The sequence below is a fragment of the Liolophura sinensis genome, chromosome 8, assembly GCF_032854445.1.
Source record: "Liolophura sinensis isolate JHLJ2023 chromosome 8, CUHK_Ljap_v2, whole genome shotgun sequence".
NCBI classification, from domain to species: domain Eukaryota; kingdom Metazoa; phylum Mollusca; class Polyplacophora; order Chitonida; family Chitonidae; genus Liolophura; species Liolophura sinensis.
Window position 1 is genome coordinate 21044755 of NC_088302.1, and position 14435 is coordinate 21059189.

General features: G+C 38.7%; 2 protein-coding genes across 2 annotated transcripts; one reads left to right on the plus strand and one right to left on the minus strand.

Moving 5' to 3' along the window:
• Window positions 1-1437: 1437 nt before the first annotated feature.
• LOC135473300 (cys-loop ligand-gated ion channel-like) lies at window positions 1438-12846 on the minus strand. Its single transcript, XM_064753148.1, has 8 exons — window positions 12577-12846; window positions 7558-7686; window positions 6918-7115; window positions 6065-6322; window positions 4944-5099; window positions 3134-3313; window positions 2363-2410; window positions 1438-1521 (listed from the first exon to the last, which is right to left on the minus strand). The coding sequence occupies exons 1-8, from the start codon at window positions 12844-12846 to the stop codon at window positions 1438-1440; spliced, it is 1323 nt and encodes a 440-aa protein (XP_064609218.1).
• LOC135472319 (uncharacterized) lies at window positions 3781-4836 on the plus strand. The gene is made up of 2 exons (XM_064751779.1): window positions 3781-4296; window positions 4375-4836. Exons 1-2 carry the CDS (start codon window positions 3781-3783, stop codon window positions 4834-4836), a joined length of 978 nt encoding a protein of 325 aa, XP_064607849.1.
• Window positions 12847-14435: the final 1589 nt, after the last annotated feature.

Below are 14435 nucleotides of genomic sequence, written 5' to 3' on the forward strand. Positions count from 1 at the left end.
AAAGGTGTTTATCTACAAGTTTTCTTAAAATAAAGTGCAAATGTCCATTCATAGAGAGAAACCATGCATTGTGTATCAGTATATATCTGGACAAGAACGGTTGTCTTAGTTTCCTTACCACGGATTACGATTTTCTCCAATTAACAAACACAAAGGACACAAAAGACATAACGTGTATATGATAAAAGTATTAAATTTATTTACAATTTAACAATCACTCAAAGAGACATTTCAACTTTTCCTCACCCATAAACATCATGTTCAAATTTACAATATTTTTTACTGACTTGCTAGAGAAAGACAACCAAGTTTTCACGGTGCAACCAGTTGACGTTAAAATCTTTCAAATAAATTTCTTTTCATATACACAGTTCCGAAAATTGATTTACGAAGTTTTGTGAAAGGCCCGGTCTAGCAGCTATATATGAAGGTTGGCCGTTCGAGTCCCGACAAGACTATCAAATATACAAAAAATATAAAACACTTGCGACCACCGTGATTGTCGGTGCATACATTTGCAAGATAAATAGAACATTTACAGCTCGACTAGTTTACCCTGATGTTCCTCAGTTCTGTTCACAGCCAAATTAAAACCATATATCCATTTGTAAATTTACTTATTTCTCAAAACTCTATGTATTTCAATACCCCTTCTCCTGCCTCTCCTGCCTCTCCTGCCTCTCCATACATACGCACGTAGGTTTAGATGGTGAGTTCATTTCATAGATTGATATGCGCCAAGCTAATAAGGTGTTTCAGAGATTCAGGTTATCCCAAATTAACAACAGTCAACTGTTCCCCTCACTTCCCACCCCCCCCCCCCCCCCACCCCAGTTTCAACAAGTCAAACATCCAAAGTTTACATGTGCCATTTTAGGAATATATATGCAACGTATTTCACTTTTTAGACCAATTAATATGACCATAATATCAGACTCAGGCTAGAGATTGCTTAATACAAAGCGAGTCAGTATATTTGTGTATTGGATACACGTATATACACGCTCACGTGTCTCATCAGTCTTCATTTGTCCAGAGGACACAGATATTGCCTGTTATATACTGACTGCACTGAAAATGGTAACGCCCTTGTGAATCCCGTATATTTGTGATCGTCCTTATTTGGAAGTCACCTGTAATTGTAACCTATAGTTCGTAGCCTTTGTTTGTAAGGGTCAGTAAGCTTTCTTGTCATCACCATCATCGTTTTCATTGGCACCGTCTTCGTCTTCGCAAACTTTATCTTCATCATCATCAATACCACCACAGCACTGCAAATCGCTTTAAAATCTTTTTTTAATTGGCCTTATCCAAAGTAGAGTTCGAGAACATGGAATCTAGCGAAAAACCGACCGTCCAGATTGCTTCTTAAGTTCACTCCAGATTAATGCAGATTGTCATACACGCCTCCCAAATGACATGCAGAAAACTTTCCAATCAGTTTGTTCGGCGATCAATAAAACTTCGCATGGACTTCCTCTTCTCGTTATACTCTCCTCCGAAAAGACGACGTGCTTTCTCCTGTAATAATTTGAGAAATTATGAATTAGTCTTCATAATTCACAACTCCGAAGGACTGTTACTCCTGTTCTAACGATAGATCTTCGTCATAGCCCAATGTTACGTAAGAAATAAGAGTTTTTAAAGGAAATCTTACACCTAGTTTTCATTGATAACAATGTTGCTGAGGGTAATCGCTGGTTGAGACTATCACCCCAATTGTCTAACCCGTGACCAATGATATCGAATGTTCGAATCAAGCTCTTGGTGTTTCGGCTACAGTTTTAAGTCAGTAGGTTTGTAAGATACCTGGCCACGGTTTCTTACCTCGGACACTTCGGTTCCCTAAATTCATACACCTAGTTGAGCGCAATCATATAAGTGAAATGTTTTTGAGCAAAGGCGTTAAAAAGTAATAAAATACGTAAGTAAATCTGCCATTCCAATAAAGACTACATTGTACACTTACATGTTAATTTATTTGACTGGTGCTTTACGCCGTACTCAAGAATATTTCAGTTGTACATTTTACAGCAATTATTGCGAGGAAATTTTTCTGTTTGTACTTTAATTACTTATTTCATGGTGGTTGTACGCCACACTGAAGATTATTTTTCTTATATGTCAGCTGTTCATATTTATGGGCGGATGGAACTCGACACGAGCGCAGGAGAAACCATCGTATCTACGTATGTGCTAGAAACGTTTCCTGACATAAAAATCTCAACTGTATTAGTGAAAGGTAGATTTGAACCTGCGAGCTCGAGGTCATCAAGAGCTATGGTGGACGTCCGGAGGAGCTATTTTTCTGCTCGGCAATAATATTTATTATAATATATAATATTATTATATATTTATTTACCCTGTAAGCGCTGTCTTTTTGATTCATCGTTCTTCTTCGTCTTAAAGCCTGTAAAAAGAAATAGATTTAAACATTAGAACTTCGTTGAAAACAACAAGGTAAAGTCATAGTATTTTTGCATTTGTTCACTTGGCATTTTCGCTCTATAACCCAGATATCGTTATTTTCAAAAAATGAAGCTATTGACATTTGAATTTATAAAGTTTGGAGAAACTGGCTGCAGACCCATTTAGACAAAATTTAGTAATAATAATAATGTAAAACAATAAACTATACAGTAAAAGTTATTGCCCAGAAAAGAATTATTTAACAAAGAGTAGAAATACAGCGAGGATTATGGTAACACATCAGTGCAGTATAATTCACAGCCAAGACCACATGGCCCTTATTAATCAACCGCATTAAGGCTTACGTCAAAAATTCAAATAGAGCTACAATTAAAACGTTTTTCTCTAGGAACTATAAAACCTGTACACTGATCCTTTACTGCAGATTAAAGTCCCAACTACAGTTTGAGTTATTTGCCGGTTTCAGTTTGGATTTCTAAGCATGTGCATCTTAAGCGTTAAGCCGCATAGTAAATTAGAGCCCAGTTTTTCAACAGATCTGTGAGGTTAAGCGACAAAAGAAACTCATTGGTTAAGCTTATAAACTACATGTTACGGAATCTACGTAAAATATATCACTTTTCCTCTTGACCATATACATAATTTGGAAACATTTCGTTGACATTTCACCATATACGCGTGCGTACAAAAGCATCAAACTTACTTGAAAATAAACATTGATCACGAAGGAAATTTGGCAGACGGAATAGCAGGCAATTAAGACGATGAAAGCTATAAAATCCATTTTCTCGGCAAGTTGAACATCAGTGGTAGCGAAACTGATGACGGCGTGCCAAATACAGACTACATACAACAGGACCATAGACAGCAACACGTACACATCCTGTATAACAGAGAACACCGATAATTATATAGACTAAAGCAGTGTATGCCTCCTGGTGACGTCATCATTGCTTTACTTGCAAACGCAACATGCACTTTTGGGGATTGGCAATTCAAGTTGAAAGTATTAAGCCGATCGCATTAACGCTTGTGGGGAAAAACGAAGGACATACACACAATCACCCACGTGCACGCAGAGATTTCTCTTATAGTTAGATGAACAGGACGCAGATACGTGTTTGATAGGCGGATAGAAACGCTTACAGAACCTGAAGGAGTCTTAGAAATGAGAAATTTCTTTAAGTACAGACGAAATACAGATCTATGTATGTATGTGACGATCATTTGTATCCTGATGATATGAATAAACTGAGGTCAGCGAAACATGGATTAATCAGGATTCAGTTTCTAAGAGAGCACGGAACTCAGTTTTACAAAGCACTTATTTTTGGAAATTATTACCAGTTAATGTTGTCCTTGGTTGAGGATGAGCTTACCATAGATATGATATCCTGGGTTGAGGATGAGCTTACCAGAGATATGATATCTTGGGTTGAGAATGAGCTTACCAGAGATATGATATCCTGGGTTGAGGATGAGCTTACCAGAGATATAATATCCTGGGCTGAAGATGAGCTTACCAGAGATATGATACCCTGGGTTGAGGATGAGCTTACCAGAGATATAATATCCTGGGTTGAAGATGAGCTTACCAGAGATATGATACCCTGGGTTCAGGATGAGCTTACCAGAGATATGATACCCTGGGTTCAGGATGAGCTTACCAGAGATATGATATCCTGGGTTGAGGATGAGCTCACAAGAGATATGATATCCTGGGTTGAAGATGAGCTTACAAGAGATATGATATCCTGGGTTGAGGATGAGCTTACCAGAGATATGATACCCTGGGTTGAAGATGAGCTTACAAGAGATATGATATCCTGGGTTGAGGATGAGCTTACCAGAGATATGATATCCTGGGTTGGAGATGAGCTTACCAGAGATATGATATCCTGGGTTGAAGATGATCTTACAAGAGATATGATACCCTGAGTTGAGGATGAGCTTACCAGAGATATGATATCCTGGGTTGAAGATGAGCTTACCAGAGATATGATATCCTGGGTTGAAGATGAGCTTACCAGAGATATGATACCCTGGGTTGAGGATGAGCTTACCAGAGATATGATATCCTGGGTTGAAGATGAGGTTACCAGAGATATGATATCCTGGGTTGAAGATGAGGTTACCAGAGATATGATACCCTGGGTTGAGGATGAGCTTACCAGAGATATGATATCCTGGGTTGAGGATGAGGTTACCAGAGATATAATATCCTGGGTTGAGGATGAGCTTACAAGAGATATGATATCCTGGGTTGAGGATGAGCTTACCAGAGATATGATATCCTGGGATGAGGATGAGCTTACCAGAGATATGATATCCTGGGTTGAGGATGAGCTTACCAGAGATATGATATCCTGGGTTGAGGATGAACTTGCCAGGGATATGATATCCTGAGTTGAGCATGAAGTTATCATTCCGTTAAGTGAGATATCATATCTTTGGCTAACGACGAGTTTACCTGATAAATGATATATATTATCTTTGGTTCGGAGTAAACTTACCAGATACGTGAGATACGATATTTTTGGTAGACTTTGACTGAGGACGAACTTGAAAGCCACAGCGGTTAGGACGAGCGTAAAGGACAACTGAAGGCGGTTCTGGGGCTTGTCCCGACTCACGGCGAATGTACAAAACGACAGGGTGCATATTAAAGCCTGTGGGGACAACAGAAACAAGCAGTCCTGTCTTGAACGTGTTAAAACGGGAACACCATTCGATATAATTTGCTAATAACACTAATCGGAAATTACTGCAGTGCCCTAGACTGATATATAACAATATCAACGACCACATGTTTGAACGAACGCTGAATATCCTACATCATTCTACGTCACAAGGGAGGTAACTTCGCCATTTCTAAATCTAAACATTCGTTCCATTCACCTTTTCATAGTTCACATAGTGAGTCCCATCTAATTAGGTTACAGGAAAAGCTTACATATTATTCAAAGCCACTGTATTTGGAGAGGCTCCTCGGTCGGCATAATTCATCAAGTGTATATCACAGGCTGACAAAGAAGAAAACACTTAAAAGCTTGCATCTTCATTAATTCGAATCTTAAAGATTTGCAAATCAAAATGCTTTCTCACCTTAAACGCCATCAATCCAAGACATGCTTAGTATGCATTCAACCGAAGGAATGGCAAAAAGTGGGATACTTGGTCACTGATATTGTAAACGTGAGACTTTATATTAACAGGTACCTCATTTATACATGTACGTGTAATTCATTCCTTTGTTTCCGAAAATTTTATATTGCAAGCAATCAGCCATATTCTAGGTGTAGAATCAAACATTTGTATACCAGCCATCGACCATAATGGATGTTAACATGTCGATAACCGCAAGACCAATTTCCAAAACAATGTTAAACAAAAAGAAGTAAGACAGAATGTAACATGTCACGACTAGCATTCTTATCTAATTAGGAATGACGGCAGTTTTATTATAAATTATATTTAGTAGAAAAAAATACTTCATTTACTCTACGTTTCGTGTCTTGTAGCAGTTCCATGGCAAAGACCGACCTACACTGTTAGTGTTAAGTCAAAATATGTTCTAATGGATATGTTTCGCCAGTCACTTTTCCACACGGATGTCTTTCCTTGACTTTCTTACCGTAATTAGGAGAATATTCCACATGAAGAAGCCTGGTTTTCGCGAAGCGCGACACTGAAGGAGAATGCCTGAGTGTTTGTATCTGGAATTGACGAACTCTTTGCTCGTTGGCTGCTGGAAGGACTCGATGTGTTCGTAAAGTTTCCATTCCTGAGCATCAATAAAGCTCTGAGCGTTCACGATGCTCATTTCTTTATCTTCTTCTACAAGATCTACTTCTGCTTCCGGTAACTCAGAAATCACAAACACGGACAGATCCTGGAATGCAAAGGCACATAGCTATAACTATTGTCTCTCAGGGAGTTCGAAATCAGCTCATGTCAGTGTGTCATCCACTTTACCACATGGAGGAATTTGTAGTTAGCCGACAAGACCACACCAGTACAGGTAGAATCTCTATCTTCCATCAACAGTACCAGCTGCTGGTGTAAAATAACTCACAGAAATGTAACAAGCATACAATCTTTGGTGTATTTATACTTGGTGCAACATTCTTTACAAGAAAAGACACACAATACAGACCTAATTATCTTGAAAGAGGGGTAGAAACAGTTCTAAACGGCCACTGCCATGCTTTTCTAATCGGCTTTGTATCTCTATAAATCCAGTTTAATCTGGGATTCCCACGAGGCCATGTGATACCACATGTCAGAGAAACCGGAAACACGTCATTCTTACCATACGCTTATACAGTAAAAGGTAAAATAAGCAAATGGTATACTGTTTCCAAAAAGTTTATAATTGCGCGTGCTCAGCCACTGAAATTAATTCACAGTTCTGAACCATTCTGAAACATTCTGCTTCGTGATCAGGACTTTGATGTGTAGCCAACAGCCACTTGTAATTCTCTAACCTGCGTATCAAAAGGAAACTGTTTTAACTCCAGGTTTTCTGCAAATGTCCCCGCCAAGCGGCGCTTCTCCAACACGTAGGCGTGGCCGCTTTCATCGGTCTTAATTTCCCGCCAGGTGGAGATCTTGGGTTCTCCCAGTGCGTTTTGAACGTGGATGCGAGGCGTCCAGATGTTGGACCAGTCAACTTTATCGCTATCCTAAGGAATGGTAAAAGAGAAGAATTCACTCACAAGACATGCTAAAATTGGAAATGCATGTCGATGATTTTCACACGGGAAATTAGATTTCATCAAATTGTGCTTCAGTGTTAAGACAAATAAAATCTGCATGAGCAATTTAATGATAAAGAAATTAGAAATTAAAGCTTTTGTTCTGATCTTTATATGTCTTTCACATGAAACTTCACAAAATTTAACAGAGTGAATGTTTATCATAACATTTTTAATAAAAACCAAGGTGAGATGTTATACATATAGGATAGATGCGAGCACTTGGAAGATGAACTGTCTATTATGACATGTGTCATGATGTCAAGCCAGGTGGACTAAAGTACATGATAATAACACTGTATGATCAGTGAAAAAACAGCGAATCATTCACAGCGTCTTGAAATAAGATCAATTAAAACTTTAAAGTTACCTTTTTCGTAGCGCCATCTAGTGAGGGGTCTCTCCATCGAGCTTGAAGAAAGATATCAGCATTGTAGTGTTCTTTAATGGTGTCGATTTCACCCACTTTCAAAAACACTATTTTGATATGTACTGTTACCTGAGAGAAAGAAATCAAAAACCTGATATTTGAATTCTGGTTTTGCCACAAGAAAATGTTGAGCATAAGATGTCCTGTATTCCCGATTATTGTAAGACTAAGCAATACAGAAGGAAACATTTCCTTGGCCCAGTCGCCTAGGGATGTTGCTTTCCCAAGATGACCGGACCCTCGTCGCGCGTTCGAATCCAGCTTTCGCTGATACCTATGATTCTTTTTGTGGAAGGCTGGGGCACACAAAAAACAGTTGAGTTGTATGAACACAAACCTGTGTTCTTTCCAACGAAAGTATTGTGTCATATTTGAGTAATTCTATCTTCTGTTGAATTAACACAAGGTCTTTTGTTGAAAGAATTGTACCGCACAAGATATGTCAGATGTTATGCACAATACATGTTACAAAATACACAAGATTTTGCTGTATTGCATAAATTACTTTCTGGCTCAACGCAAGTTTGTGTTTTATTATTTTGTAACATAAACATGTGTACTTTGTATTTATTTAACATCTGTTTATGCTGGGTAACACGTTTCTCTGTTGAATGAAAAACAAGGTGTGTTAGATTTCAATACAAGTGTTTTTGTGTGTATGATATCCCGTCACGTGCAGTCGTTTTGTAAACCCACATAAACCTTACTACCGTGTTATAAGTTAAAAATTTGTAACCGCACATATTTGTTAAACCCAGTTAAATAAGAAAATTACATTATAGAATGCCATGGGTTTTGTTATTCATATTTCTTCTTTTGTTGAATATCTTCAATCAAAAAAAAAAACCATAAAGACTGTGAAAACCTACATAAAAGCCATTGGTGACCCCATGAAATTAGAGAAGCTGAACAGCACAAAGTCAAACCACGGCTTTCTTCAGGCCGTGCAGAGCGTAAATTAAATGCCATATCGTGTTCAGATATGATAAATCACAATCATGAAACCCGACCATTTTCAGAATGAAATCCTTTAACATCCATTTCAAGAAGGAAGTCAAATGCCTACATGTATACAGACAGGGTTTCCCCGGGGCCCCAGGCCTACCATAATTCTGGCCGAGGTCGTATAAGTGAAATGTTTCTGACTACGACATAAATCATCAATCAGTTAGGTAAAACAAATACATGTATATACAGTGCTTAAATTTTAAGAAAGATGTCTTATACCAATTCAATTTTAATAAGCATTTGAATAATAGTATATTTAACAGGATTGCCGTTTTCTCCTGTCCACACGAGAAGGCAATATGAAGATTCGGTGAACATTGCTTTATATTTGCATCTTCGAACAGACCTGGTGGCCCCCATGGCCGAATAGCAGGCCTGCCAGAGCAGCACAATCACTCTCACTAATGCGAACGCTTTTAATTCAATCCCAGTTCCTGCTGGCTTCCGCTCCGGAAGGTTTACGTGGAAAGGTCTGCTAGTAACTTGGGATGGTACAATGTTTTCCCCCGGACTGCACCCGAGCCCTTCCTCAAACAAAATGCTGTGCATCAGTGTTATAAAGAAATAAATAAATCCAACAGACTTGAGTACCTTCGGTATATTGAATATTGCAGACGTAGCCAGATTCAAAATTACCTGTCACTACACACGAAATATTTCGTTCGAGCTTACATACCGATCTGCGTTCGGTGAAATTCCTCTGAAATAGAGTCGTTGTCGCGGTAGAACGTTCGGGTACATCCGACCGACTGGCTAAACTTATCTCCCTGAGGACAGCCGCCTTGTAGGGCGGCGAAGAGCCGTACATGTCCGTTCGCTCGTCGTACCGCAGCCTACCCGACTCACGACGGCGGGACCTGGCGTATATGTACGAGAGACACTTGTTCTTTTTTAGGTCACGATATGCTGCCTTGTGGGTGACACGACAGATTTACGCTTAATTTCTCCGCATGTAATTATAATGTCAGGTTTGGAATTAACCCCCCTGTTCACTGTTCATCTAAAGTGACGTCTTTATCATGTCTTTAATCTGAATCGTGATATAATTGTTAGAATTCGATCGCAGATTCATTACATTAAAATCCAGCCATAAAAAGTGTTATCATGAATCATGGACTCGGGAAAAAATAAAATGGATTCGTGATAGTTGTCATAAGTTTGCAATAATTTGCAAAGTTAGGCGCTATTAATGCAGGTACACAAGGTGCATGCTCGAATGGTTATCTACCATTTCCATGTATATATATATATATATATATATATATATATATATATATATATATATATATATATATATATATATATATATATATATACGGCTCAGTGGTTTATGATTGAATGATTGATCGATGGATTGATAAACCCTGCATGCATGAATATTCCCGTCACGTATTACATCAAAATACCAAGATGTCATATACGCTTGTCCCTTCAGTTAAAATGTAGCAATATATAAATGATTAACCTACTTTGTTGTCAAACAATTAGTTTAATTGGGCAGCAATTTAGTTGTGTAATATTTACAATATAAGCTGTGCTCCTTTATTATTATCAAATATAGTTACGCGTGGTTACTATATCTGTAACTATATCAATACTGTTAAATGGGACTGACATTCAGCCTTATTATAGAGCTTTAGAGCTCATTATTTGCCTAGCACATGGCTCGAAGAGAGTGACATATGATGTATGCATGTAGATGTCTACATTAACCTAAACGTATGACATTATCCTGTAAGGTGTACCTGCGATATGTAAAATGCGATATAATACCTTCAGCCTGGTCCAGTTCTCATTCACACGCATTCATCACCATGTACGATTTATATTCTTGGCTGAAAGTATATCCCTAACACATTCAAAAGAAGGAATCACAAGAACGGTTTAGTGTGTATTACCTCCATTGTGTTTCAGTGCAATGCTCAACAGGAGTCACAGAATTGTGAGAGAGACATTTTTAATTAACAGGTATGTAATGGGTAATGCCAACAGCTGGGATATACGATATATGATGATTTGCCAAGTTAAATATTGTCTTACCAGACAAATACAGGGATATGGAAGCCGGATGAGAACATCTCGTCCACCCACCGGTCGCGACACGGGAGAACGAGGACGGTATCATGTCCTCATCCGCCTTCAATACACAGCCCCACTATGTCCCCACATAAAGTGCAATGTTTTCGATGATATCCAAGAGGTAACAGAACCTATATTAGCTTCAGTTATACACGAAATTAGCGAGGATGGGGTGATCGTTCGCTCGCTCAGATGATAAAGCGATCGCTCGATGCGGCAACGAGGCCTTTCACCTATGAGAGGGAAAGTTTGAATTCAGCTCTGGGACTCTCGGCTGCGGCCGAGTACATGGTCATACCAACGACTTAAAATGTGGTACTTGTTAATATTTGCTGCCTCGCTTGACGCTCAGCATTGAGAAGTTAGAGTAAGAAAGCAGAACTGGTTGGTTCAGTGTCCGTATAACGTGACTTGGTGGGGGGCCAGGTCTGGTGTCTTCGATATGATACTTCAGTCAGTATATATATGCTTGCGTGTGTGTATTTATGCTTGGGGTTTTATCCATGACACTCCAGCATAAGATATACGGTATACATACACACACCTAATTACTCCTCGTCGCCATGTGCCTGAATAATTGTTAAGTACGACGTTAAACCACAAGCATACATATATTCTTACAAGTAAACAAACGATAGCTGCACCCAGCATCCCCCGAATAGGATTCCCTGTCGCTTTGCACTCAGGGTATTAAGCTGAAAGCCCTGCCAAAAAATAGGAGACCTATATTAAAAGAGAGGATAGGACAAATTTGACGGAATGACTGACTTGAAAAGCTACCCAGTCACAGCAGATAATTCCTGAGTACAGCGTAAAACACCAATCATATAAATCAATGTATTAACTTTGCCGCAGTTGAGGGTAGTTTATATCATGGCGACTGTGTTATTTGAATACGCATCTACAAAAAACAACTGGCATAAAAGTTACTGGCGTTAACTGATAGGATGACGTCCAGAGTTGGAATTGAACTCCATGCTTACTTCAAAGTAACTCATTCACCTGGCTTGTAAATCTTTTTACCAAATTCAAAGTTTTCCTGCAAGTTTATATTACAAAGTGTTGTGAAGATGGTATTTATAACTGACTTTACCGGTGCATGCATGTATATATTTCCTTTACAAAGTAGTACTAACGTGGATCTACGGCGGAACTATGTTAGAACCATGTCGGAATCAGTAACCTCTGCCTGGTATTTGTGTGAGCCTATATAGTGAATGCATATAGACCAACATATAACGCTACCGTACCTGTCTTTGAACTTTTCTTTGAGCTATAATACGGTATTATAGCTCGTATTGATACAGTGACAGTTGGGCTTAGTTCTTGCCATGACGATTGGCAATCGCCCAAGAATGTGTGTTGGCCACAGTTTAAAGAGATCATGACGGGAACCCAGAAATATACATACTGTATAGCTTACAATATATTGTAAATGTACATAACTGCCATACATAATTATATGGTATTTGACTGAATATTGAAAACTGTGCACCAATGTATTTTTCATGTAGGGTTTGTTATTTTAGATGACTCTATTAAAATTAAAATTTTAATCACTTAACTCGTTTTGTGAATGATCTTTGCGGCAGAATAAACTGGTTAGTAGCAGGGTTAAGCTGCTCTCTCTATATATATCGCCTATTCTATAGTTAGATGAGGATATAACCCGGCCTATGCGTGTACATGTACATATATATTAATTATACTGTCTTCTCATAAATACAAAAACGCTACATTCTCTCGTAGTTAACCAAATAATGACTTATATATTTATTTATTTAAATGGAGTTTTACGCCATACTCAAGAATATTACACTTTTATGACCTCATAGCCTGGGAGAACCTACAGCAAAATTAGAAACACGGTACCTGCTCTTTGGAGTGAATAAATGCATTGGGCATAGGTTCCTTTGGTGGTCGGTCACGATGGCCGGACTTGTGTTTGGACGATTTTTTCTTGGGCGGTGAGTACTCCCCTGTATTGGCCATCCCGTCGTTCAGACTCTGTCGCCATGCCGGCATATGGTACAACGTATTTCCAACGGCTAGCACTTCTCCCTGATACTTATTCCTAATTTCTGGCTCGTGAACGCGAACTTCGATGACTGGGCCGTGGTCCTTAGGAGGTTTGTGTTCCATGCTGTTGTTTGCAGACTATATGCTATTTCACCATAAGATTTAAACACTATATGCATCTACCTATAGCTGAGTATCACCCCAGTGTGTATTCCAACAGTCATGCGCACCCGGGCATTAATGGATCAGCTTCGACAGCTTCTCAATAATGCCTATATTCAATATCATTCTATACCTGCCTATATCTGCCTGCCTCACGAGACCATTGTTGACTTTAACAATGTCACCATCTGCGCTATACGCTGGTTGCCAATATTTACCTGGTGGAATGAGGCTATTGAAGCGTGGAGAACACCAGAACTTAAGCGGATTGGAATCCATGCGTGTCCACCATCACCGTCTATGAATAGAGCTTAATGACCTAATGCCCAATACCCATTTGGCTAAATTATTATCTTACGACAGACGGTGTCATACCTAAACCCGATAAATACCTATATATAGCGCTACATGTGTATAGGGGTCATATACGAAGGTTAATATTATAATCCGCGAAATAAAATTTCCAAAATAACTCTCTACTAATAATGTTCAAAATAAACCAAAACATTTTCATGAAAGCAAACTTTGCAAATATTCACTTCTCTAACCGATAAGACTATTGCGTCACCCATATAACCAGTGATTTAAGTCAAGCCACTGACGATTTTATTGTTGGCATATATAATTGGTATACAAAACCAGCCCAGCGGCCGATTCCATAAAGACATGTCTGACTTAAGTCAAACTTTATAAGGTTGTCACAATGTTTAATTTTCGGTAATGGAAGTTGGAATGTTGCCACATTTGTCTTAAGATAACATTGATCAGGTGGTCAAAATTTTAATTTACAGGACTCAAAAATTAGTTCTGATAAATGATATTTCAAATTTTTGACTTAAATCAAAACTGGCTTTGTGGAAGCGGCGCCAGATTCACTTGTTAAATATCCTTGGGACAGAATGGTAGTCACTAGTGCAAACAAGTTCTTTTCAATTATTCCAGTGATATGTTCAGTTATTCCTATGATATGTTCAATTATTCCAATGAATATGTGCGTTGCAGTTGTGATAAAATATATAATTGGTCCGTCTTGCCTTGATATCAAGTATAACCAATAGATGTACAATTTGAAAACAATCGTTTTAACACGAAGCTAGAAACTTCGTTGATATATATTTAAAAACTGCTCCCTAAAGATTGTTTATGGGTAAAGAGAGGCAATAGTGTGACATTTTCGTTTTAGTCGATCATAGGGGCCTACATCGATTGTATTTAGGATTACTGGGGTCTCATTGGCCTGATGGTTCGCTTGCTAGCGCAGCCCAATGACCCAGAAGCATATCACAGATGCGATGGCTGTGAGTTCAAGTCCAGATCAGGATGGCTTCCTCTACGGTTGTACATGGGCGTATTTTTTCTCAGCAGCTTGCGGATGGTCGTGGGTTTCCAACGGGCTCTATCAGGTGTCCTCCTACCATAATGCTGGCCGCCATCGTATAAGTGAAATATTCATGAACACGGCGTAAAATAAATAAATAAATATTTCAGTTGACTACAAGTGTTCAAAATCCAGGACACGTGAAGTGGGATTATGCAATTCTAAAGCCGTG

Bases quoted from the DNA above. Each gene is read 5' to 3' on its own strand.
- LOC135472319 (XM_064751779.1), top strand. From the start codon at position 3,781: ATGTTGTCCTTGGTTGAGGATGAGCTTACCATAGATATGATATCCTGG. The intron at 4,297-4,374 runs GTTGGAGATGAG...CCCTGAGTTGAG, and splicing joins CCAGAGATATGATATCCTGG to GATGAGCTTACCAGAGATAT.
- LOC135473300 (XM_064753148.1), bottom strand. From the start codon at position 12,846: ATGGAACACAAACCTCCTAAGGACCACGGCCCAGTCATCGAAGTTCGC. The intron at 6,323-6,917 runs GTTAGAGAATTA...TTTGCATTCCAG, and splicing joins AGTTTCCTTTTGATACGCAG to GATCTGTCCGTGTTTGTGAT. The intron at 3,314-4,943 runs GTAAGTTTACTC...TCTGTTATACAG, and splicing joins TATCGTATCTCACGTATCTG to GATGTGTACGTGTTGCTGTC.